At 47.3% G+C, this 25,000-nt stretch overlaps 1 protein-coding gene across 2 annotated transcripts in view; it reads right to left on the reverse strand.

The window, feature by feature from the left end:
* Positions 1–3,067: 3,067 nt before the first annotated feature.
* LOC123515192 (roundabout homolog 2-like) overlaps positions 3,068–25,000 on the reverse strand; it is a 22,956-nt gene continuing 1,023 nt past the window's right edge. Inside the window, exons 2-4 of one of the 2 annotated variants that reach the window (XM_045273715.1) lie at positions 6,624–7,199; positions 4,936–6,465; positions 3,068–4,828 (exon numbers count right to left, since the gene is read on the reverse strand). In XM_045273715.1, the coding sequence (XP_045129650.1) occupies positions 3,702–4,828; positions 4,936–6,465; positions 6,624–7,199 (3,233 nt within the window). In that variant the 3' untranslated portion in view covers positions 3,068–3,701. Of the gene's footprint in view, positions 4,829–4,935; positions 6,466–6,623; positions 7,203–25,000 lie in introns of both variants that reach the window. The other variant, XM_045273714.1, reaches the window with a different exon arrangement.

Raw genomic sequence — 25,000 nt, forward strand, 5'->3', positions numbered from 1 at the left:
TAGTGCCAAGTAACATTCACGTCCCCAGCATTGTGTTTCTTTTTTTCTTTTCTCTTTCAGTCTTATATGCACTGTGTCTTTATTGTTTTGTTTGTGGTTTTATGTTAATGCAACTTTCTCTGGTTTATGTATTCCTCTCTTTTCTTCTTCTTTGTATTACACTGGCTATAATTCTAAACTCTCTCTTTCCCTTTCATGCAGTTTTTACGTCTATAGTTTTTTTTTTTTTTTTCTTTTCGTTTTACTCTTGATGTATTTTCTGTGGTGTGTCCTTTACTCACTTCCTTCCTTCATCACCTTTCTTCCTACTGTAGCCATCCTATACGGTCTTCTCTATACGTAGCTCCATTATTACGGATCAACATCTTATTAGATTTCAGTACGGTTTCCTTTGGTGAATATCTTTCCTATTCTCGTCCTTCCCTTCCCCTTCTGATCAATTCTCGCGTTAGCGGCCAGTCACTTAGAGCACCTTTCTTAAGACCATCCATTGCCGCGAACACCACCACCACTAAGCACTACTTCACTACCTCGTATGTCTTCTAGCGTCTCAACGTCCCTTCGCCTCTTCCATTATTCCCGCACACTACTCGTTAAACAGATGATGGAATCGATTGTCACCCCAGCAGCACGACCCGCCCTGCCCCGCTACCCACCCCGCCCCGCGCACACCCGCCCCAGAAAATCTGATAGGCGGTCTCATACGCTCACGGGAAGGCGTATTTTGTGCACTGAGGAGGAAAAAAGCAGCCGAAAAGAATACGATAATACGCTGATAACCCTTTCCGTGCAAGCTTTTCTTATCGCCTTAACGCCTGGCTGGAGTGCACGAAAAATTAGTCTCGCTTTGTCTTTTATCGTCGTAAGTCGCCGCCGCAGCTGAGGGACACGTGTAGATGGATTTTTATGGCGCCATGTCGACACGCAACAAGGAGGAGCACCAGCCACGCCATTACTTTGCGCGCCGCCACGGGGTGACTCGCACACTGCAAGGATCACGATTGCTTGGCCAGGCGACGTTGATTGATAAGTTGTGTATAAAATCCGTCTTCCCTTGGACCGGTTCTCAGCACCGCGCCTCCCCCGACAAGACTGGAAATTATATTAAGTGTTTATCAAGTTCGAAATCTGAGTTACATGGTCAGTCTGGTGGTGTATACACGGAGGCCGATTCTATAAGGAATAGTTTGTCCTGCATTCATCTTAATTTGACATTCTAATGAAGAAGAACTGGGCTTGCAAGATTAGCTCCAAGTATATATTTGTTTATCTAATTAATTAGTGACGCCTTCCGCGAGAGATAAGGTCACTTGCAGAGAATACCTGGAGAAAGAAGCTCGGGTGAGTCACACAGGTGAATTATGGCCGTGATTACTTGTGTCCACCTGGGTAGAGCTGAGGTAAAGCAAGGACGGGGAGGTGATGAGTTGAATGATGGTAGTGATGATGATGAGGGATGATGGTGGAGGTGGTGGTGGTGGTGACATAAATGGTTTCAATGATGATGAAGCAAGAATATTTTTCGTTCCTTCTTCCTTGTTATCATCAGCCATCCTGTTTAATTTTCTCCTTTCTTTTCAGACTCTCTACTCCTCCATCATTTTTTTTTTCCACCATTAGCTTCACCAATTCACCATTCTTCCCTCCTTCTCCAACGAATTTTATCCCTCTTCCCCTCCAGTCATCAAGGAAATCCCGAAGCAATTGTCTTTTTATCGTTATGAAATTCCTCGCCTGTCTTCGAATTTTTCCTCTTATCACTCTACATTTTTCTCTTTCCTACTACTTATCTCCTTCTCTTTCACCTCATTAATCTCTTTCAACACCAAATGCCCATTCAGACCTCCCCCTCCTCTACGCCAATTGCTGGGCTCGTGAGGCATCAGGACATTCCTTCAGGTAACTCACGGAACGACAGGTGAAGATGGATGACGTAACCTCACACTCACACTGACACACACACACACACACACACACACACACACACACACACACACACTAACTAACACAAATATAACTAATAATAAGACAAAAAAAAATCAATTAGCAAATGCATAATATGGCAATAAAATACAACACATTATGCCTGACCTAATCTAATCAGCTAAGGTGGTCCAGGTCCGACCACCGGGAGCACTATGACCCTTCGACTCCCCCCTTTCCCCCTTTTCTCTGTGTTCCTGCAGTTAATCCGCAGCACATACGCGGCGGCAGCGGCGACGCCCCCTCAGACCCATCTATCAGGCTCAACGGGTGAGGTGGGAGGGGGATAAGGGGGCGAGTAACAGGGCAGGGTGAAGGACTGGGAAGAAGGGGGTAAGGGAGTACGGTAAGGTCCTCATCTGACCCGTTCACTACCTCCTACTAACCCCCACCACCTCCACCACCTGTGATGGAGTGGGTCGTGTCTTCCAGTATAAGGGTAGGGAGGATGGAGGAGGAGGAGGAAGGTGGAGGGAAAGGTCAAGAAGGTGAGGGTGGGGACGGAGGCAATGAGTTGGAGGTGATGCATGGTGGGTTTATGCATGGAGTGTGTGAGCGGGTGTGTGGGTGTATAGCGAAGTCGAGAAGGGACGGTTAGATGCGTGTGGGCCGAGGTAACGCGTGGGGAGGCGGGACGCTGGAAATCAAAGAGCAGAAAACAATATTGGCTAACAGCAAGGACACGAACACACACACACACACACACACACACACACACACACACACACACACACACACACATACACATACAAGCGCGAGCGCACGAATGCACACAAATGATTCTCCAGTCTTACACACATTTCGTAAGAGCAGACACAAAATTAACTTGTAAATAAGAACAGGACACTTCATCCCTCATCCCTGCTCACAAAAAAAAAAAAAAAAAAAAAAAAAATATATATATATATATATATATATATATATATATATATATATATATATATATATATATATATATATATATATATATCTTTGATTAGGAAGAAAAAAAAAACGAAGGAAAAAATAAATCCCAAGACTTACTGGTTTCAAGGGAACAGTTTACAACTCTTAGGTCAAAGAATTGGTACAGAAAAACACTTCCTGACAGGCGAAGATGAATATTTTAATATAAAAATAATTTGGTATGTACATATATACAGGTGACTAGCGATGCGGGGCGCGGGGAAGGAGGAGGCCCTGGAGTGTCGGGGAGGGGCAGGGACTATCACAGTGTGACGAGGGCGGACGGTAGGATGTGCACTATACAGGCGGTGAGGCTTAGCTACTGCGTCTCGAGGGCGTAGGGTCTCGTCTCATTCACTAGGGTGTGGAAGGAATGGCTCACAGGCGCTAGAGGTCTCACATACTCTCGTGAGGGTGGGGTGCGGAGGGCCACTCCCGAGGGCACTCAGGGATCTACAGTGTATCTAAAGGCTTTTATATTCTGCGAATCTGCTAGACTGTGACGTTCATAGGCTGAGGGAGAGAAAAGGAATGGGAGTCACGGCCCCTCAGGAATCTGAGGGACAGGACGGGACACCACAAAGCACGGCAGCGCTTCAGTATCTTTCTAACTACAGGGAGAAACTCAAGCCTGCCGGCCAGCACCACACCACTACTGTTTAGTGGTCCAGGGGTTGACACCCGCTGCTCTCAGCACCGACGTTGTCCATATCACGTTCTCTTAAGTATCACTAGTGTCCTCAGGTCCCGCCGGAGGCTCTGCTGCACCATGTTTAATGAGTGTTGCTGCGGGGCGGCTCCACTGGCCTTGGAGGGTGACAGTCCACGCGCACTCTGCGGGAGTTGGGACCGCCACCCCCTCCACCACCACAAACACCACCACCACTACTACCAGCAACTCCACGTGCCTGAAGAGTACTAAATGTAAGAAGACCATCACGCGGATTGCTGCACGGCGCCACCTGTGTGTACACGTCGTAAGTGTGTTCCGAGGCTCCGTCACACGGCCACTCGTACTGCTCAGACCCACCCATATTGTCGTATTGTGACGACGCTTTACGAGTCCCCTTGTAGGGACTGCTGACCGATGGGTCACCCAAGTCGAGGTCTGGAGGCGGTGGGCAGGACGGAGGCGGCGGCAGGATGGCAGCCCAATTCACCTGTACGCCAGAGTCGTCGCTCTGATGGCGCCAGGGTGGACCTTGCTTAAGGTGGGGCGAGGGCGGCGCCAGCAGGGCCGTGGTGGCATAGGGTTCCGTGGCTTCATTAGGCCGCTGCACTCGAGGTTCGGCGTATTCATTTGCTAGCTGGTCTGGCCGGAGGAGGCGAGTCGATGACAAGCTGGAGTCCTTATCGCTTTCTGAGGGCCGCCACAGTTTGTGCTCACTGTACATGTTGACGGAGTGGTGGTCGGGGCAGAGGGACGGGTCCTGATAAAGGGAGGGAGCATGGGGTGGGTTAGAAGGCGGTGCCTTATGCCGCAGTCTTCTCACGTACCACAACGTCACCAAGAACAGCACCACCACCAGTGGCACCAGCAGGTAAGCCAGCCAGGCAGGCTGGGGAGGCGCGTACAACACAGAGCCAGCGCCTTCCTCCGCCGCCAGGGCCTCATCGGTTCTGCGGGTGTCGAGCAGTACGGGGTCACTGGAGGGCCCAGGCCCCGCCCCAGTCAGGGCAGCCACTCTTACAGTGTAAAGGCTACCCGGCAGGAGTCCAGTTGCCTCCAGCCAGGGTGACGCCACCGTCTGCGTGCTGTGGCTACCGTTGTGGCTCAGCGTCACGCTGTATCCCTGTAGCCGCCCACGCACCGCCGCGCCCTCCACGCCTGTCCACTGAATAAGGACCGAGCCCTCCTGTCGTCGCGCTACGCGTACATCTTTGGGCGCCTCCAGGGGTACTGTGAGAAGAGACAGAGATGGATTAGATGGGCGTACATAGAAAGACAGGCAGACAGACAGACTGAGCGACAGACAAACAATGCGACGGAAAGACAGACACACTTACCGTCCTCGGGAGTGGTGAGTGAGTAGGAATTGGAAGGCGTGCCCTCAACACTGCGCCAGAAGGGCACCACGAAGAAGGTGTAGGACGTGTAGGGCTGCAGGTCGTGCACCACATGGGAGGAGGAGGAGGCGCCCAGCACAGTGGCCACTTGCACGCCACCGCCCTCCCTCACAGAGTACACCAACACGCCCTCCACCGCACCCTCACCCGGTGCCAGGAACTCCCAGTTCAGCAGCACACTATCGGGGGCGGTGGCAAAGGCACCGGTGAGGGCGACCACAGGTCGGGAGAGGCGGCGGCGCGCCTGTCGCAGCTGGTCTGCATCAAGCCCTGATTCGCGGCGCGGCCTGGCGGTGACGGGCTCTGACCACGGACTTGGGAAGGAGGCGCCGCGGCTGCTCACGGCGCGCACCAGGAAGGTGTAGGTGTGCCCGGGGACGAGCTGATCCACTACACACGATTCCTGCGTGGTGACAGCGTCGGCCACCCGCCACTCCGGCCAGCCACGGCGCCAGTACTCCACTGAGTACCACTGCGCCCACTCCCCGCCCTCCTGTGAGTTAGGCAGCCAGCTCAGCTGCACCGCCGTCTGGTTCACATCCACCACCCGAGGCTTGGTGGGTGGCGCCGGCAGCAGCGGCAGGGTCTCGCTGTCCCCTGCGTCCTCAGACACACGCAGCGCTGCACTCTGCTCCGCGCTGCCCGTCGACGCCTCCACGTGGCAGGAGTAAACGCCGGCGTCGTCCGGACGCACATCCTTGATGATAAGGGCGCCGTTGTCAGGCAGAGAGAAGCGAGGATCGGTACCTTGTGAGATTGAGCGTGCTGGAAGGTGCGTGGCGGCCCGGTAGTGCCAGGTGACCCGGGCCTCGGCCGCCTCACTCACCACCTCACAGCGGAAGGTGACAGTGCCCCCAGGAGCCACCTTCTGGTCTTGAGGACCCACGCCCACCACTGGCGGAGGTAAGGCCAGCACCACGACCACCTCCGCCCAGCCGCTCACGCCGCCGCCGCTGCTCACGCCCCAGCAGTAGTAGGTGCCGCTGTCCTCGGTGGCCGCCTGTCGCAGCTGGAGGGTGTGCCCATCCTCGCTGACGGAGGCACTGCCGCTGCTCTGGCCTGGAGCAAGGAGGGCGGTTCTGTCTAGCGTGGGGAGGCGCCACACCACCATCGGGTGCGGCTCTCCTTCCACGCGGCATGAGATTTTCGCGTCCTCTCCCGCCATGACCTGAAGGTGCTGAGGCCGCTGTGTCAGCTCAGGAGCATCGACCACAGTGAGTGTGACCTTTGCAGAGGATCTGCCAGCCTCACTCTCCGCCTCACAAACGTACACTCCTGAGTCAGTAGCCGCCACCTCCCGCAGTACAAGGCGCTGCTCTTCTACAGCAGCTCGCCCTATTGGCATTTTCCCATCCAGCCTCCGCCAGGTTACCACGGGTGTGGGAGACCCCTGTACCCTGCAAGCCAGCTCCACCACCACGCCAGAGGCTGCTGTCACGTTGGCGGGGCGCTCCTTGAACCAGGGCGGCGCTGCAGACGGAGAAAATCTCATTGAGTGCAAACACAATTTTTTGGTTCAATAAACGATGAAGAGTAAGAGTACAAAACAAAACAAGTTAAAGCACACACAGAGAAACACACACACACACACACACACACACACACACACACACACACATGATACTTACTCATTATGGAGAGCGCCGTGGATGGTGACTCGCGGGTTCCTGCAGCGTTGCGTGCACGACACACATAGACAGCCGAGTCTTTCTCCACAGCCTGACTGATGAGCAGGTCACCCTCCTCCGTGACGGTGATGCGGCGGGAGTCGCTCACCTGACGACCGTCTCTCAGCCAGGTGACTTCAGGGCGGGGGACTCCCCTTGGTGGTCGGCAGGGTAAGCTGACTGTGTCACCCACGCGGGCCTTTACCTCAGGCTCTGCCACGCTCTGGAAGTCAGTGGCCAATGTGGCCACAGTAAGGGTGGCATTGCGGGAGCGCGTGACGCCGTACCTATTAGCGGCAACGCACCAGTAGGTACCAGCATCACTGTCCCTCCTGGTGGAGGTTACGCGGAGGAAGAAGAGAGAGCCTGAGGGCAGCAGCACCCGGTGGGCGCGGGGGTCTTGAGGCGAGGTGGTCACTTCCTCGCCGTCACGGAACCATCTGATGCGGGCTGCCCCCGATGCTGCACAGTTGAGCGTGACAGGGTCATTGCGGGGCACCACCACGCTGCTTGGGTGTTCCCGCAGAACCGGCGGACCTTCTGGAACAACACAAAACAAAGTGATTAGGAAACAATGTCAGTTTTATTACCTATAGATATAGAAGCCATGACCGCTCTGTTCCTGAACTAACCACATGCCTGAAAGGTTCCAGATGCTCTACACTTTGCTGCAAAGATTTACAAGTACCACCCGTCACCCATCACCATGGAGACCCCACCAGCTGATGGCGGCGATCATCAGACGCAAAATCATATTTGGAATAAACATTGAAGCCAAACATCGCAGCGACGTTCTTGGACGATAACCAGATTCTGCCCCATCCCATTCCTCCCAAGCACATGCTCAAACCAAACTGCTGCATTCATTAATTCTCTCTCTCTCTCTCTCTCTCTCTCTCTCTCTCTCTCTCTCTCTCTCTCTCTGCTTACTTTTTAGGACACACATATCTTTCTGCAAGACATGCACGTGTAAAAGGAGGACACATTTTCCACTCCAACGCATGTCACCTCCACTTAGTATGAATCTACTCATATCAACCTTAATTTGTTTTATTCTACAAAACACATTACTGACAATGATTAAACTCTCTCTCTCTCTCTCTCTCTCTCTCTCTCTCTCTCTCTCTCTGACATTGATTTATAAGACACAAAACTATGCTTGCAAAAATTAATTCTGTCACATTGCCTTTCTCTTCATTACTGTTGCTTCACATTTATGTCTCCACAGCACCATTAAACTTTCTCTCTCTCTCTCTCTCTCTCTCTCTCTCTCTCTCTCTCTCTCTCTCTCTATGCGAACCTCTCTTTGTGCAAGAAGGTAATGTAACTTTACGATTATTTAACTCAAACTAATAAGGCCAAATTAGAGTGATTATTCTCTCTCTCTTTCTCTATCTCTCTCTCTCTCTCTCTCTCTCTCTCTCTCTCTCTCTCTCTCTCTCTCTCTCTCTCTCTCTCTCTCTCTCTCTCTCTCTCTCTACTACTACACGTCTAACATTCTCCCTTAACCTCAAAAGAAAATACCAACAGATCAGGAATGCTAACAATCTTCTTAACCTTATTCTATCCCTCTACACACACACACACACACACACACACACACACACACACACACACACACACACACACACACACACACACGCCTGCACACGCACACCCACGCACGCACATTGGCCTCCTCACAATACGGCAAGGTGGAGGTGGGAGGTAATTGCAACGTTGCAGTGGCGGCCGCGTCGTTCTGTTGGTGGCAATGCACTAGGCAACCCCTCTAAATGGTTATTGAGGCGCCGGTAAATGTCCACCAGCTCTCTCTCTCTCTCTCTCTCTCTCTCTCTCTCTCTCTCTCTCTCTCTCTCTCTCTCTCTCTCTTTCTCTGGGTAGTCAAAGTAAATGAGAAATTATAATTTAACAAAGGAAAATGAGCCTCGAGTGTTCTTCTATCCATATTCTTCGTGAATCTTCTCCCTTTTCTTTTTTTTTTTTAGCTCTCCCTCACTTTCTTTCTCAAGTGGAGTAAAACTATACCTGTAGGAAGTGGAAGGTGTGGTGTGGTGCGGTTTTGACGTGGCGTGGCGTGGTAATGGTGTGGAAAAGTGACACGTGTAGATGGAAGTGTTTGTGAAATATGTGGGAAATTCTGTACTAGACGAATGAGAAAGAGGAGCACAAGGAGGACGAGGTCGGAGGTGGAAGTGGTGGAGGTGGCAGTGGTGGGGATAGTGGTGGCGGTAGTGGTGGTGGAGTAGGTGCCTGCCAGTTCCTGATACACCCGGGGCGACAGGTGAGTGAGGGCGCCTGCTATTGCTATTTACTGGGTGGCGGTGCGTGATGGGGACGGCGTCGGCGATGGCGGTAGTGGTAATGGATGTGGCTGTGGCGGTGGTAGTGGTGGTGGTGGTGGTCGTGTCGGTTGGAATGTTGCCGCAATGGTTTTGGTGGTGGTAGTGGTGGTGGTGGTGGTTGTGATTGTGAAATAAGCTCCCTATAATCAGGTCAAGATGAGAGATTATCAGATTATTATTCCCTGCTGAACACGTAAAATTCCCTTAATCGGTTTGGGCTCGCGAGGCTTAGAAGGAAGGAAGGGATAGAGAGGATGGGAGGGAGGAAAAAAAGAAGATAGGAAGGCGAGAGGTGGCAGAAATGAGCAGCGAAAGAGGAAAGAAAAATACGGGTAGAGATAGTTGAAACAGACTTGGCAGAACAGGAGTTATGAAGGAAAGAAAGAGAAAGGCAGAATGACATAAAAAGGATAAAAAAAAGGAATTCTAAGAAGAGAGAGATAGATTGAAAAAAGTGATAGAAAAAAGAATGAATAAATAGTTAAGGAAAAGATGGTGGATGAGAATGGATAAAAGTATAAAACAAAGAAAATAGTAATTATTGAATATGAGAAAAGGATATGGACGATGGAAGAAGATGAAGTGGATGGGAAGGGATGAGGAAGGAAGGACGATGAAAAGAAGAAAGGATCATGAGAGTGGAGAGGGAGGAGAATGAAGAAGGCAGAGTGGAGGGTGTGTGGCAGTGGAGGAGGTCCTTGGAGGTTGGCTAGAGTCGTGTTGCGTGGTCACATTACCTCCCTTCCTTCCTTCCCACCCTCCCCCTCCCTCCCTCCCTCCCTCCCTCACCATTCCCTTCCCTTCATTCATCCTTCAAACGCACGCCACTACTGCTACTGCTACCACACACACACACACACACACACACACACACACACACACACACACACACGTTCGTAGTTCAAGATCACCAAGTCTTTTTCCTTCTCTCTTTCTTTCTTCCTCCTCCACATCCTAATCCTCCCCCTCCTCCTCCTCCTCTTCCTCCTCTTAGTCCTCCTCCTCCTCCTCCTCGTGCCCATCCAAAGATTCAAGGTATCAAATAACCATCAATCTCTTCTAAACGACTCGATAACGCAAAGACCTCAAACTCAAGTGGCCGAATGTGTTTTCTTTTTTATCTGTGTGTGTGTGTGTGTGTGTGTGTGTGTGTGTGTGTGTGTGTGTGTGTGTGTGTGTGTGTGTGTGTGTGTGTGTGTGTGTGTGTGTGTGTGTGTGTGTGTGTGTGTGTGTGTGACAGAGAAAAAGAGAGAGAGTTTTAGCACAGATGAATAGAGTAACTCAGAAGGAACAAAGAAGAGAAAGAAGAAGAAAAAAAAAGAGAGGAATAAGAACCAGGAAGAAATGAAATTTTTTAAAAGGGAAAAATAAAACGAAGAATATAAAAGTGATAAATTTTAAATAAAGGAATGAAAACAAAACAAACGTATCTTTCTAATGTATCAAATCAAATCTGAACTGAAATGAAAACCAAGAAGAGAGAGAAGGAACAGGTGGCAGAGGAGATGGAAGAAGAAAAATAATGAGGACGAGATAAGAAGAAAAAATATACGAAAAAGGAGAGGAGGAAAAAAAAATGAAATGGTATATCCGGAGTAGAGTCACACATGTCCCCATCCCATTCCACATGTCGCCCTCTCTCTCTCTCTCTCTCTCTCTCTCTCTCTCTCTCTCTCTCTCTCTCTCTCTCTCTCTCTCTCACGACACCTTAATGACTACACCCACAAAGACCCTCCTACACAATCTCCCCCCTTGTTTCTTTTCTCCCCTCCATTTCCCCTCCGTCACCCCATCCCGCGTGAGCCCAGCCAGTCACGAACATTCCTGGGCTCCCCTCACGGTCCACCAGTTAATTACAGGACAACAGTAAGACAGGTGTAGGGAAGCCAAGGTATTCCGAGCCTGCCGGTGACTGAATGGATGGAAAAAAATGTGTTTACTATATGGTATCTACGAACTGAGGGTGTGTGCTCTCTCTCTCTCTCTCTCTCTCTCTCTCTCTCTCTCTCTCTCTCTCTCTGTTACATATGAACACTACCGTTTCTCTATTTACAAAGGGAAACTTCTACTGTGGGTAATACAAGTAAGCTGAGTTCTGATACACATACAATACAAGCATTCCGAAGCACCATGATTGATGAAAAAAAGAAGAGGAATTACTACCATCAATAATTCTCCCTATTAATGAAACCTACAAAACAAGTACGTGAGAACTATGAAGGAGAAATTGCTGTACCTTATAAAATTTTGACCAACAGAATATTTACGAAAAGGAAAAAAAAAAAAAATACAACCAGACGATAACGATGTCTAAACACACCTACAGTATATCTCTGTTCTTATATAAACACGTTCAAAAGACCACATTATTTGAAAAGAATGAGCACTGAATTGTCTCCAGATAAGTCTCAGCATATATTCTTGTTAATCATCTCGTAGTAGTCTTAACTGTAATTCGTTGAAGATGCCGTGACGTTGACCAGTTAGTGTGTGTGTGTGTGTGTGTGTGTGTGTGTGTGTGTGTGTGTGTGTGTGTGTGTGTGTGTGTGTGTGTGTGTGTGTGTGTGTGTGTGTGTGCTGCCTAATGGACGTTCGGAATCATCAATTATAGCGTAATTATCTTGCATTTTTGTGGCTTACATATGAGAGAGAGAGAGAGAGAGAGAGAGAGAGAGAGAGAGAGAGAGAGAGAGAGAGAGAGAGAGAGAGAGAGAGAATGGGGAATCCCTTTTATCTATGGACCTTCTTTTCTTCATTGTAATCCTCTCCGTCCCTTCCTTTTCCTTGCCTTCAGCACCCAACGGTTCCTTCTCCATTTCGCTTCCTTCACCTTTCTTCCCATCTTCCTGTTTATCCTCATCGTCTTTTATTTTCCTCCTGCTGGCACGCAACCTTATCTCGGTACACACACACACACACACACACACACACACACACACACACACACACACACACACACACACACACACATACTACTACAATTTCTATGACTAAAAAAACTAAAAGCATTACATTAATCATACTATTTCTCCACTCTGCTTCCAGTCATTCCTCCCTTCCAGTCATCCTCTCCTCGTCTTCCCCTCCCCATCTAATCCTCCCGGCAGGTCTCCATTCCCTCCGCCGGTGCTGTCAGTCCCCCACTCCCCCCTTCAATGACATATGGACGACGCCCCCGCCGCTGACAGCTACACGGGGACCTATTCACACACATCATAAAGCGGCGACACTGAGGCATAAACGTCTGCCACATAAGACCCTCACTTTAGGACAGAGAGAGAGAGAGAGAGAGAGAGAGAGAGAGAGAGAGAGAGAGAGAGAGAGAGAGAGAGAGAGAGAGAGAGAGAGGTACTATTCATTCCTCTCCTTCCAGATCATTGATTCTCTTTGCCTACTCACCTGTCTGTCTCTCTGTTTGCCTGTTTGTTCGTTCGTCTGTTTGTTTGTTTGGCTATCTGTCCGTCTATCAGTAACTTTTGTAGTATTTTATCACTAGCCATTACTCTTTTTTTTTTTTTTTGGTTTCGTTTCGTTATACGGACGTTATTTCATTCAATTTAAAGCCTTCATTTTTCAGGGGCAGCGGGTTATCAAATTTGTATGAATCGAAGTTTATTTCCGTTCGTTAAAATACAAATCTATCGTATTCCATATCTTTACAGTATCTCTCTCTCTCTCTCTCTCTCTCTCTCTCTCTCTCTCTCTCTCTCTCGTGTAATAATGACCCCAGCGTCGCCTTGTGTTTCCCGGGCGGGCCTCCAAAAAGCCCTCGCCCCTATATGCGGCGCCGGGGACTAATGGCCTTCACTATTACGGGCCAGCGTGTATTAATGGTGCGCAGTGTTTAGCGTCCAGGATATTAACGTGGCGGGTGTGAACGGTGCGCTGGAGATGAAGGGCTACGTGAAGAAGGCGGCGACGGACATGGGCCACGAGAGAGGGAGACGGAGAGGTGAGGCGCGGATTGCGATGCTTCTTGTGGGGGAATGGGAGGGTGTGGGGCAGAGTGGAAGACGTTGACGAAGTGATGCTTAGAAGGGGTATAGGGAAGGAGGGAGAGGGAAGGTTCAGGTGTGGTGTGTCTTATGGTGAGAGAGTGAAAGGTGTGGTAAGGGGAGGCATGGCAGAGGAGAGAGAGAAGTGGTAGTGGGTGACGGTGACAGAGTGTTTCATTGAGGGAAGTGACGGGAGGAGATGGGAGGATGGCAAGACGGTGATGAGACACGTATGGGGAAGAGAAAAATAATATGTATATGTGTGCGGGTTTTCCTTTATGAGCTACGTAGGTGGTGTGGTGCCTTTCTGACTTAGGATGAGGTGTAGGCCTTCCTTAACCTATGGGAGTACGATTTATGAATGAATGAGTGTATTCTTTTTTTTTTTCCAGTTTCTATTTCGTTATTTTTTTCTGCTGTTTTTTTTTTTTAATGAACAACATAGGAGGTGTGATGTCTCTTTACCTAGATGGTCTGGGATAAATGTAATGATTTCATATATCTTGCGTCTGTGTATGAGCTATGATTCAATGATGCTTTCTGTCTATACGAGGATGGAAAGTATCATGTGTTTTGTGATTGCATGAGTGTGTGTAAATTTTCCTTACTTATGTCGTGTCTGTGAAGCGAGTTTCTTCCCGTAAACATGATAAAGGATGAGTAATTTACCGTTTTTTAAGTGTGAAGTGTACACGGAGTATTAATTTTTGTGTTGGAGGTGCAGGAATGAGGTATTGCCTTGGACGCGCGTGGTGGAGGAAGATGACATGCTGTGTACCGTGGCGTGCTGCGGCAAGCAGGCAGGAGCTTTTGCAACTAAGAGGGAGCATGTGGTTCTGCATCTGCTTAGTGAGACATGTTGGGTAGGTAGAGTATAGCCTGGGTCTCACACACACAAACACACACACACACACACACACACACACACACACACACACACACACACACACACACACACACACACACACACACACACACACACACACACACACACACACACACACACACGTAGCAAGGTAATGAATTAGAAGCAGGACGTGATGGAGTGAAGAAACACGTGCCTGTGGTACTTCATAACACTAAAAACAAGTGTTACGTGACGCTATTATGCAAAACCAAGCCTGGTGGGAACGAGCAAACCGTTTCTCCCAGACATAAATAAAAAAAAGTAAGTACGAACGTTTCCTCAGAGTCCTCATTCCTATTCCTACAAGAGCCGAGGGATAAACGAGACTAAGACAGTTTAATTCCGCCGAGCCGCTCTCGTGGGATTGCTTATCTTACAACTACGTGTTTCCGTGCTGGTCTATCTGCCTCGCTACACCTTCCCTTTATTATTGCGTGAGACGTGTGTGTGTGTGTGTGTGTGTGTGTGTGTGTGTGTGTGTGTGTGTGTGTGTGTGTGTGTGTGTGTGTGTGTGTGTGTGTGTGTGTGTGACGATTATGTGGCTGCGTGACCATTAATCAATACTTCTACTGTCTTTCCTACACCCTTTCCTCATTAACAAGACAGACAAAGACACTTCTGCAAACTATGAAAAAAGGAAAAGTTAGGGAGACTGTGTGTGTGTGTGTGTGTGTGTGTGTGTGTGTGTGTGTGTGTGTGTGTGTGTGTGTGTGTGTGTGTGTGTGTGTGTGTGTGTGTGTGTGTGTGTGTGTGTGTGTGTGTGTGTGTGTGTGTGTGTGTGTGTGTGTGTACTACCAGACGCTGGACAGAGAGCTACAAAAAATGACCATACAAAAAAATCGAGTCTTGACACGTCTAGAACACAAAGAAAGAGGAAAGAGAGCTGTGAAAAATAGAGCAAGAAATGAAAGAAAAATAAACCCTATTGAAAGAAAGATACAAAAAAAGCGTGACAGCAAAAGGGAGGAGCTATGCTCCTCCACTTTTCCTCACATCCCCCAAACACTGTCCCTTCCTCCCCCTCCGTGTTTTTCTCCATCCCCTTCCTCCCCTCGCTCTTGACTTCACTTCCCTTGCCTTTCTTCCAACAACGATCATGACATCCATCCACTCTGTTTCCACCTCGGCATTCCCCTTCTTCTTTTTCCTTCTCTTCCCCTTCATCCTTTTGGCACCGTCCGTCTTCCTTGCTGACCCATCCTTCCCCTCCGTTTCTTCCTCAACCCATCTCCACCTCCACCACTTTTCCCCTTCCATCCCTCCCTCCCTCCAGTCCACTACAACCACACCACTGCTCCACTACCGAGATAATGAAAATCTGGCTCGTCTCCTACCCAAAAACAGCAAAAATAAAAAAAAGGTATTACCCAGCTGCAATCACTGCCTCTCCTCCTCCTCCTCCTCCTCCTCCTCCTCCTCCTCCTCCTCCTCCTCCTCCTCCTCCTCCTCCCTTCTTCTTCATATCCCTCGATGTTTCAGTTCATTGTTGCACGCTTCTTATTCTTTTTCCTCTGTCGCTTTTTCAGTTTTCATTTTTCGTTTCTTTTTATTCCTTCTCTGCTTCACTGATTCCATTCACTATCTCTTATCTCATGAAAACCACCTTCAAACTCTTACAAAAATCTCTCTCTCTCTCTCTCTCTCTCTCTCTCTCTCTCTCTCTCTCTCTCTCTCTCTCTCTCTCATTGTACCCTGCCAGGCTCAGAGGCAATTGCAAGTCTGTAGTTGCTCCGCTCAAGTCGACAAGATCCTGTCCGCTCCATTCATCATCATCCTGTCACTCTGTCCTCTCTGGCTGGTGTGTGTGTGTGTGTGTGTGTGTGTGTGTGTGTGTGTGTGTGTGTGTGTGTGTGTGTGTGTGTGTGTGTGTGTGTGTGTGTGTGTGTGTGTGTGTGTGTGTGTGTGTGTGTGTGTGTGTGTTACAGGGTTGGAGGAGGCTGACTGACAGATAAGAGAGGCAGACAGACAACACACGCACACAGACGACTCACTGTTACTACTGAACAAAATACGATCGATACGTAACAGAAAAACTTAACTATACAAATAAGCAAAAGGCAGAGGACAGATAAGAGGCCCTCAAAAATTTCCATAAGGCAAATAAACACGGACATGAAAAAGGCACTCGCGACAGACACACACACACACACACACACACACACACACACGGAAAGAGTTATACGATATGAGTATTTGATTGTACAAACCGAGGGAAAAAAATGAAGATGAGAAAGAAAGGAAAGGGAACGGGTTTAGGTGTAGAAAAGAAGGGAGACAAAGAAAATACATAGGGTGAAGGCAGGAAAGGAGGAGAAGCGACAGAGGAGAGATATATAAGAAAAAAAAATGAGAGAAGAAAAATGATGAAGGAATGAGAGAAATGTAGACGCTGGAAGGAAGTATAGGGAGGGATGAGGGAGAAAGGAGCACCCCAGATTAAGGCTTCTCTTATTTCCTGCCTAAATTTCTTCCATTCCTCCCTTTGGTTCCCTCAGATAGTTCTCCTCACCTAAGAACCTCCAGCCCTGAATTTTGATAGTACGGTAACGGTGATTCTGGTAGTGGTTGTTGTTGTTAGTAGTAGTAGTGGTGGTGGTGATGGTTCCCTTTAATGCTGCAGATGTGGTTCGTGATTGTTATGGAGATATGGTACGTGATTGTTATGGTAGTTACAGAGTTGAGCATAACTGTGGTGGTAGTAGTAGTAGTAGTAGTAGTAGTAGTAGTAGTAGTAGTAGTAGTAGTAGTAGTAGTAGTAGTAGTAGTAGTAGTAGTAGTAGTAGTAGTAGTAGTAGTAGTAGTAGCAGCGAGTCATCAATATCAACCACAGTGACCTTCTCCCCCTTCATTATCCCTTCGTCCTTCCCTCTCCCCTTCTCCTTTGGCCTCTTACAGATGAAAAAAACAACCACCACCGTACTCCTCTTTCCTGCCCCTTGAGTGGTGCCCTTTCGTCCCCATCCTCCCTCCCTCACACCCACCCCTCCCTTCCCTCTCGTCTTGCCTCCCGCAACAAACCCTGCCTGCCTGTCTTTCCCTCATGACCCGTTACGAGCTGTTACTGCCCTCGGAAGCACTAATCTGAGTTATTTCCTTCTCGCAGCATGGTGGTCCTCCGTTACCAGCCCGTTACTGTTACCCTCACCCGTGTTGCAATGTTTATCTGACCTTAGAAGATTTTTTTTTTCCGTTATTCATTTGTATCCTTGGTATTAGTTGTATATCATAAATGTCATAAGAGGAATTGATTAAGTTAAGGGTGGTATTTAGTTTATCGTTATCAAGTGATTATCTGTTTACTCATCCAACAAAATTATATCTTGTTTACTTAATCATGACTAACTAAAAGAGGATTAGATTAAGTTTGTAAGCTGTCTGTACTAATCAGTGCGTTAATATCCTTCTGCTTTCCTTCAACTGGGTTTCACATCTCTTACACGTGAGCAATATCGTTAGCTACACGCCAATGCCTTTCCATGCATATCTCTGTCCTTGTGTTATTTTCTGTGACACTTTTACCTCACAACATATCAACCATTAGCCTCCTTCATGCAGTGTGTTTTTACCCTCCCTCACTCTTGACATCACTTAGTTATTCCAGCCGTCATTCATATCGTCGCGCTCCAATACCTTCCTCTGCCTAATACTGTCCTGTCAGGGGGCCTTGTTGTGCCTTTCTGAGACACTGTTACCGCACCATTAGTCTTCCATTCTCCTCCCGTCACCCTCCCCTTGCCTCGTCCGTCACTCTACTTCGTTACTATAAGGATCGTTACACTCTGGAAGGTTGCCGCTGTTTTCCCCCCTCCCCCTCAATCGTTGTCACTCCTCCGTCCCCCACCTCTGCCTTGTGCTGCTTTGTTACCATCCAGGTGTGTCAATGGCTTCTGAACTGCTGGGCAAAATGCTTAGTGAGAGAGAGAGAGAGAGAGAGAGAGAGAGAGAGAGAGAGAGAGAGAGAGAGAGAGAGAGAGAGAGAGAGAGAGAGAGAGAGAGAGAGAGAGAGAGAGAGAGAGAGAGAGAGAGAGAGAGAGAGAGAGAGAGAGAGAGAGAGAGAGAGAGAGAGAGAGAGAGAGAGAGATGGCACAAGTAATCATAGTCCTCCGTCCCTTCCTGATGCCCTGTGAAGTCCCTCAAGTAATTATCTCCCACAGGTTGGCTTCTGAAGAATTACGTTTTGTGCCTCTGCCTCGGGATTGGGACGACAGGTGTACTATTGAGCCAGACATAAGGAACTTTGGCTGATGAGAAAGGGAACAGGTGGGAAAGGAGAGGAGACTTGGGTAACATCGTGTGTGTGTGTGTGTGTGTGTGTGTGTGTGTGTGTGTGTGTGTGTGTGTGTGTGTGTGTGTGTGTGTGTAATCGTGAGGGTGGGTAGAGAGCGTGATGTTGGAATTGGATGAAGAAAAAAAAAAAAAAGAGGAAAAAATAGAGCATGTTGAGAGAGAGAGAGAGAGAGAGAGAGAGAGAGAGAGAGAGAGAGAGAGAGAGAGAGAGAGAGAGAGAGAAACGAGGCACGGAAGACTAAAATTAAGATAAGAGCGTGTTAGAGTAACGAAAAACAAATCCAGATGAGATGATACGTAAGAAAAGACATTTAAGAACAGACGGAGGATGACGAGGAGGAGAAGGGACACTCATTAGGACAAAAAGGAGAGGAAAAAACATCAAATATTTGCCTTAATTATAGGACAAGCGTTCGGAGCGTTCTGCCACGGCCGTCACCCTCAGTAATATTCCCTCCCCTCCCTTCCCGCTCTTCCCTCCCTCCCTCATCGCTCCCTCCACCAGCTGTTGCGCCGCCCCTGGGGACCGACCCGTCTGACCACCACCACCACCACCACCATCGCCACCGCCACCTCTACCACCCACCACCATCGTCTCCTTGAATAAATTATGATTAGCCGACCTGTAACTGGCCTGGGAATGATACACCTGGCCATGGATTCAGACAGACAGGAGGGCGGGGATACGATGGATGACGGGGACGGGACCACCACCACCACCACCACCACCACCACCGCAGGACAGGATAGTGGAGGAGTAGGACGGGACGAGAGGATAGAGTGGGTTCACGTCTGACCTCTCACCGGATAAGACTAAGTGGCGGCGAGGATAGGAGGGCCGAGGTGCTGTTTTGGCCGATAAGGGCGAGTGAAGGAGAGGAAGAGACGCGCAGGAGTGCTATACCGGATAGACGAAAGTAGGAGAAGAGGAAGAGGACAAGAAACGAGAGGTGTGGGGATATATTGCCTGATTAAAAGGGAAAAGGGGGACGAGAAGAAGGAAGGAGTAAAGGTAAGAACAAGAAATGCAAGAGGGTGAAGGATGGTATTTAAAACGGAAGAGGAAAGGGGGAAAAGTGGAAGGTTAAGTGGAAAATAAAGGATAAATAGGGAAAGAAGAAGAAACGATATAAAACACCTGGAAAGAGGAAGGAAAAGGGAAGGGGAAACAGAGAATTAGTGGGAAGTAGAGGGGAAAATGAGCCGAGAGATGGAGACAGGAAATACAAAGGGAAGGGGAGGAATGAGAAACAAGAAAATGTAGAAGAGTAAAAAGGGTAAAAAAAGAATGAGGTAGATAAAATAAAATGGGAAATAAGGACGAAAAATATGGAAAAGGAAATTAGTAGAGGAAAGACAATACAAAATACGAAAGGATGAGAAGAGAAAATGTAAGAGAGTACTAAGGGTAACACAGAAGAAGGATGATGGAAAACTACAGGAAAGAGAAGCAAAATAAAGAGAGAATGAGTAGAACGAGGATGATAGGAAAGACAAAGGGGAGAGGATCAACGAGATACAGGAAGGAATGCCAAGCAGCTTTAGGACAAAGACGAGGCGACTCTTTAAGTAGAATTGATGAGCAGAAAAAATGATAATGAAAAAGATAGGAAAAAATGTGTGTGTGTGTGTGTGTGTGTGTGTGTGTGTGTGTGTGTGTGTGTGTGTGTGTGTGTGTGTGTGTGTGTGTGTGTGTGTGTGTGTTAGTAAGGGATAAAAAGTAATACAAACACGAAACAAGAAAGAAAGAAAAATAAGAGAAAAAAAAACTTAATCGAAGAAAATTATATGATGGATAAAAAAATATAAAAAACGATGTGTAAATTGCAATGTAACCTTCTTTTATGATCACACACACACACACACACACACACACACACACACACACACACACAAAGAGCCTCCATCGTCTGAAACTACTGAGTAAAATGTAAAATACTCATTGCGAACACGCACTGGAGCATAAAACTTTGAGCGCACAAGTTTTAAGCCGAGAGCCTTACTGCAAAATACATAAAAAATACAAAACTTTGCACCTGTTACTCTGTTTCATATCACCATCTACACCACCCATGATCCTTACAATTCAACACCATCTATTTGCGTATAGTGTGAAACTAGTAGTGATGATGGTGGTCAACAAGAAAAAATAGTACGGCTATAATAGCAGTATTATTATTATTATTATTATTATTATTATTAGTAGTAGTAGTAGTAGTAGTAGTAGTAGTAGTAGTAGTAGTAGTAGTGACAAGAAGAGTGAGCAGAAAGTGAAATAAACATATATTCATACGTATGGTGAATTCAGTAACGAAGGTGACAGATATGAGTGAAGAGTACGCTTAGTAATGGCTATGATCGTGGACAAGGCAAAACAAGAGTGAGGAAAGTGTTAAAAAAAATAATTAACAAGAAGGAAACCTGACGTGCGAGAGGAGGAGACGGCGGCGTGTAAGCTTAATCCGTATATAAGATGTTGTTCCGGTGGCTTGGAGGATAAGGGTTTGAGGTGGCAGCCGGCGAGACGAGGGCTTCACACAAAGGTGGCAGAGTCAACACCACACACACACCCGCCCTCCCGCCAGCCCGCCTCACCTTGGCCCTGTCCTCCTCGCCTGCAACTCAACACTCACACTATCACTTCTCCCAACTCGTGCACGGTAAACCCTACACTGGTCCGTCTAGTTGTGTGTAGTAGTAGTAGTAGTAGTAGTAGTAGTAGTAGTAGTAGTAGTAGTAGTAGTAGTAGTAGTAGTAGTAGTAGTAGTAGTAGTAGTAGTAATGGCGGTGGTGGTGGTAGTAGTGGTGGCGGTGGTGGTGGTAGTAGTGGTGGTGTAGTAGGTAGTGGTAGTAGTAGTAGTAGTAGTAGTAAGTAGTAGTAGTAGTAGTAGTAGTAGTAGTAGTAGTAGTAGTAGTAGTTGTTGTTGTTGTTGTTGTTGTTGTTGTTGTTGTTGTTGTTGTTGTTGTTGTTGTTGTTGTTGTAGTAGTAGTAGTAGTAGTAGTAGTAGTAGTAGTAGTAGTAGTAGTAGTAGTAGTAGTAGTAGTAGTAGTAGTTATACATATCAGCAGTTGCAAAAATAGTAAAATAATAGTTCTAGTATTGGTATTAGTAACAGTTGTAGTCGCAGCAATACGACTAGTAGTAAAATCAATAGGAAAAATACACCCTCAGATCTAGTAGCTAAATTTCACACACACACAAGAAAAAAAAAAAAACAAGAAAAAAAAAAAAGAAAAGTCACCTCCTTAATATAACATACAAGTTTATAGCAAAAAAAAAAAAGAAACATCACGTTTGTCATGATCACACCACCACCGCCACCACCACCACCACTATCACCACACCTTCCTCACACTCCCAGGCGCGAATACACCTTTTTGTTTATTGCTGCTCGTGATGCTGGGCTCCCTCGGTCCAATATACGTGTTCAGACTGGGGAAAATACTATACATGAAAGCGTGTGTGTATAGCAGAGAGAGAGAGAGAGAGAGAGAGAGAGAGAGAGAGAGAGAGAGAGAGAGAGAGAGAGAGAGAGAGAGAGAGAGAGAGAGAGAGAGAGAGAGAGAGAGAGAGAGAGAGAGAGAGAGAGAGAGAGAGAGAGAGAGAGAGAGAGAGAGAGAGAGAGAGAGAGAGAGAGAGAGAGAGAGAGAGAGAGAGAGAGAGAGAGAGAGAGAGAGAGAGAGAGAGAGAGAGAGAGAGAGAGAGAGAGAGAGAGAGAGAGAGAGAGAGAGAGGCGCCCACGTACACAAACACAGACTACATGTAAATAAATGGATAACAAGAGTGGGTGAACTTTTGTCTCGTAGATTAAGCCTCAGATACGTCATAATTTACCTTATCATTAAGAGTGCCTGTATCAAAGGTTGGTCTGGCGCAGGTAAGACTAACAGTGGAACCTTTAATTAACCTGCGCAATCAAGGGAGGAAGAAGTAGCGTAATATAACCTGCACTGTTACCTCGGGGAAAGTGTGCTGGGGTGTGTAAATGTAACGACGGAGGAGTGAAATGGTGAATATTAAAGTAAGGAAAGGAAAAGACGGGAAGGAAAAAAATAATGAAAAGGAACCAAAGATTAGACGGAACGAAAACAAATACTAAAAGAAAAAGTATAAACAGGATGAGGAAGGCACAAGAGAGAGAGAGAGAGAGAGAGAGAGAGAGAGAGAGAGAGAGAGAGAGAGAGAGAGAGAGAGCCTCCTCACCACTGGCTCCACCACCACCTACTCCCTCCCTTATCTACTCGCTCTATCTCACACCTCCACTTAAGGGGCGTCGGCGAATCCAGGTGTCCTTTCGAATCCACGCAATCGGAACCGAAATCCACTTTGCACGAACAAATTCTCCGAGGGAATTCTCCAATAATCGAGTTGCAATGAGGATGAAATTTATGTATACCGGGCTGGCTGGGAGCGCACACGTGTTGTAGTGTGAGGATAGCGGACAGAAGGAGAGTGGGAAAACTGAAGAGTGAGATGTGCGAGGGAGTTAAGGAAGGATAGATATTAAATGACTGTGTGTGTGTGTGTGTGTGAGAGAGAGAGAGAGAGAGAGAGAGAGAGAGAGAGAGAGAGAGAGAGAGAGAGAGAGAGAGAGAGAGAGAGAGAGAGAGAGAGAGAGAGAGAGAGAGAGAGAGAGAGAGAGAGAGAGAGAGTGTGAGAGAGAGAGAGAGTGTGTGTGTGTGTGTGTGTGTGTGTGTGTGTGTGTGTGTGTGTGTGTGTGTGTGTGTGTGTGTGTGTGTGTGTGTGTGTGTGTGTGTTTGTTTGATCTGCTGCAGTCTCTGATGAGACAGCCAGACGTTACCCTACGGAACGAGCTCAGAGCTCATTATTTCCGATCTTCGGATAGGCCTGAGACCAGGCACACACCACACACCGGGACAACAAGGTCACAACTCCTCGATTTACATCCCGTACCTTCTCACTGCTAGGTGAACAGGGGCTACACGTGAAAGAAGACACACTCAAATATCTCCACCCGGCCGGGGAATCGAATCCCGGTCCTCTGGCTTGTGAAGCCAGTGCTCTAACCACTGAGCTACCGTGTGTGTGTGTGTGTGTGTGTGTGTGTGTGTGTGTGTGTGTGTGTGTGTGTGTGTGTGTGTGTGTGTGTGCTGTGTGTATGTGTATTGGCAGCAGGGGAGCGGACAATCGCTTTGGAAAGGTGTAGTTTTAAGATCGTTTTAAGAGAGAAATGTAGCTTGGCAAAGTACATGTTTTTTTTTTAAGTTACGTAAAAAGAGGATCTGTTTAGAGCGAGTGTGTTCAATATTGGCATCAGGCGTGGAAAGGTGTAATTTTAAGATCGTTTTAAGAGAGAAATTTAGCTTGGCAAGTAAGTTGTTTTGAAGTTGCATATAGAGAGGAACTGCTTAGAGTGGGTGTGAGTGTACAAATGGTATCAGATGAATGGATAACTAGAGTGGAAATGTATAGTTTCAGGATAGCTTTACAAAAGATATAGCTTGGCAAGAAAGTTGTCTGAGGTTGCATAAAGAGGGAGAAGAGAGGAGCTAGCTGCTTACAGTGGGTGTCAATGTACTGCTGGTATCAGATGAATAGACAATTGGTGTGTTTGGTGAGTTAGGAAGGTGTAGTTTAACGATCGTTTTAGGAGGGAAATGTAGCTTGGGTGTACAGAACGTTTGAGGGTACGTAAATAAACTGCTCAGATCGGGAGTGACTGCACTAGTTTCAGGACAATAGGCGAGTACAAGACGTGTAGTTAGGAAGCCTTTTGGAAGAGGAATGTAGCTTGATAAGAGACTGTTTTTGAGGCTGGACAAAGACAGGAACTGCTTTTGTGTTGTCAGTGTGAGGAGTGGAGAACCTTAGTGGGCTGAGGAAGGGAGTGTGGAGTGGAGAGCAGGAGGGGTATAGTTAGTTAGGTGGGTTTTGAAGGAGGAATGTGGCGTTTTAAGTGTGAGTGCTTGGAGAGCTGATAAGGCAGGAAATGCTCTTGTTTCGTTAGAGGGGTAGTGAAGTAGGTCTTGGGAGAGGAAAGCAGTGTGGTCAAGTTAGTATTGTGAGGCTGAATAAAGAGAGGAAGTGCTTTTGTTTTGTCAGTGTTGTGGTGTGGAGACTCACAGGTGACTCAAGGGAAAACCTGAAGTTGTAAATAAAAATTGATTCTCATGGAGTACTAGCACATTCAGGCAGAAAATATAAGCATACCTCAGTGCATAAATAAAATCCTAATCCTTTAAATAACCTCGCTACTACCTCTTACTAAGTCTAATTTGTAGCAAGGTACGAGTATAAAACAAATCCAGATACCTGTACTTTTACCGTCGGCGGCATGAAAGAATGGACATACTAGCCAGCTAACTCTAGAGATGTGAGATTCGACACAGAAAGATAAAAAAAAATGGTGGAGCTATGGTAATGTGTATAACCTTCAGTACTTTAAATTCTGAGATTAGGAGGAGTTATCAAGTTGAGAAGTTAACAAGTGCATGAGGGGAGAGAAACGTAGCGGAGGAGAAGAAAGGAGGAGAACGGTACGATAATACGAGGGACTAAGAGACGAAACTTGAGGTCAGGACAAGAAAAGAGAGGAGGAGCCCAGTGTGCTGGAGGTGATGTTGTGAATACTTCAACACTCAAAAGGTAAATACGAGCCGCACACCTACACTAATAACTATCCTGCGCACAATGCAACTTTACTGCCAACAATTTGCCTCCCGCTAAAAATAAATAAATACTCCAACATATCAAACGGTTTCATGCCCACTACATTTTGTTTTTATCCTTCTCTCGGTACAATTTATTGATACAAGTACATAACAACGGGACATATATTTCAC

This window comes from Portunus trituberculatus, chromosome 38 (genome assembly GCF_017591435.1).
Source record: "Portunus trituberculatus isolate SZX2019 chromosome 38, ASM1759143v1, whole genome shotgun sequence".
Lineage (NCBI taxonomy): Eukaryota > Metazoa > Arthropoda > Malacostraca > Decapoda > Portunidae > Portunus > Portunus trituberculatus.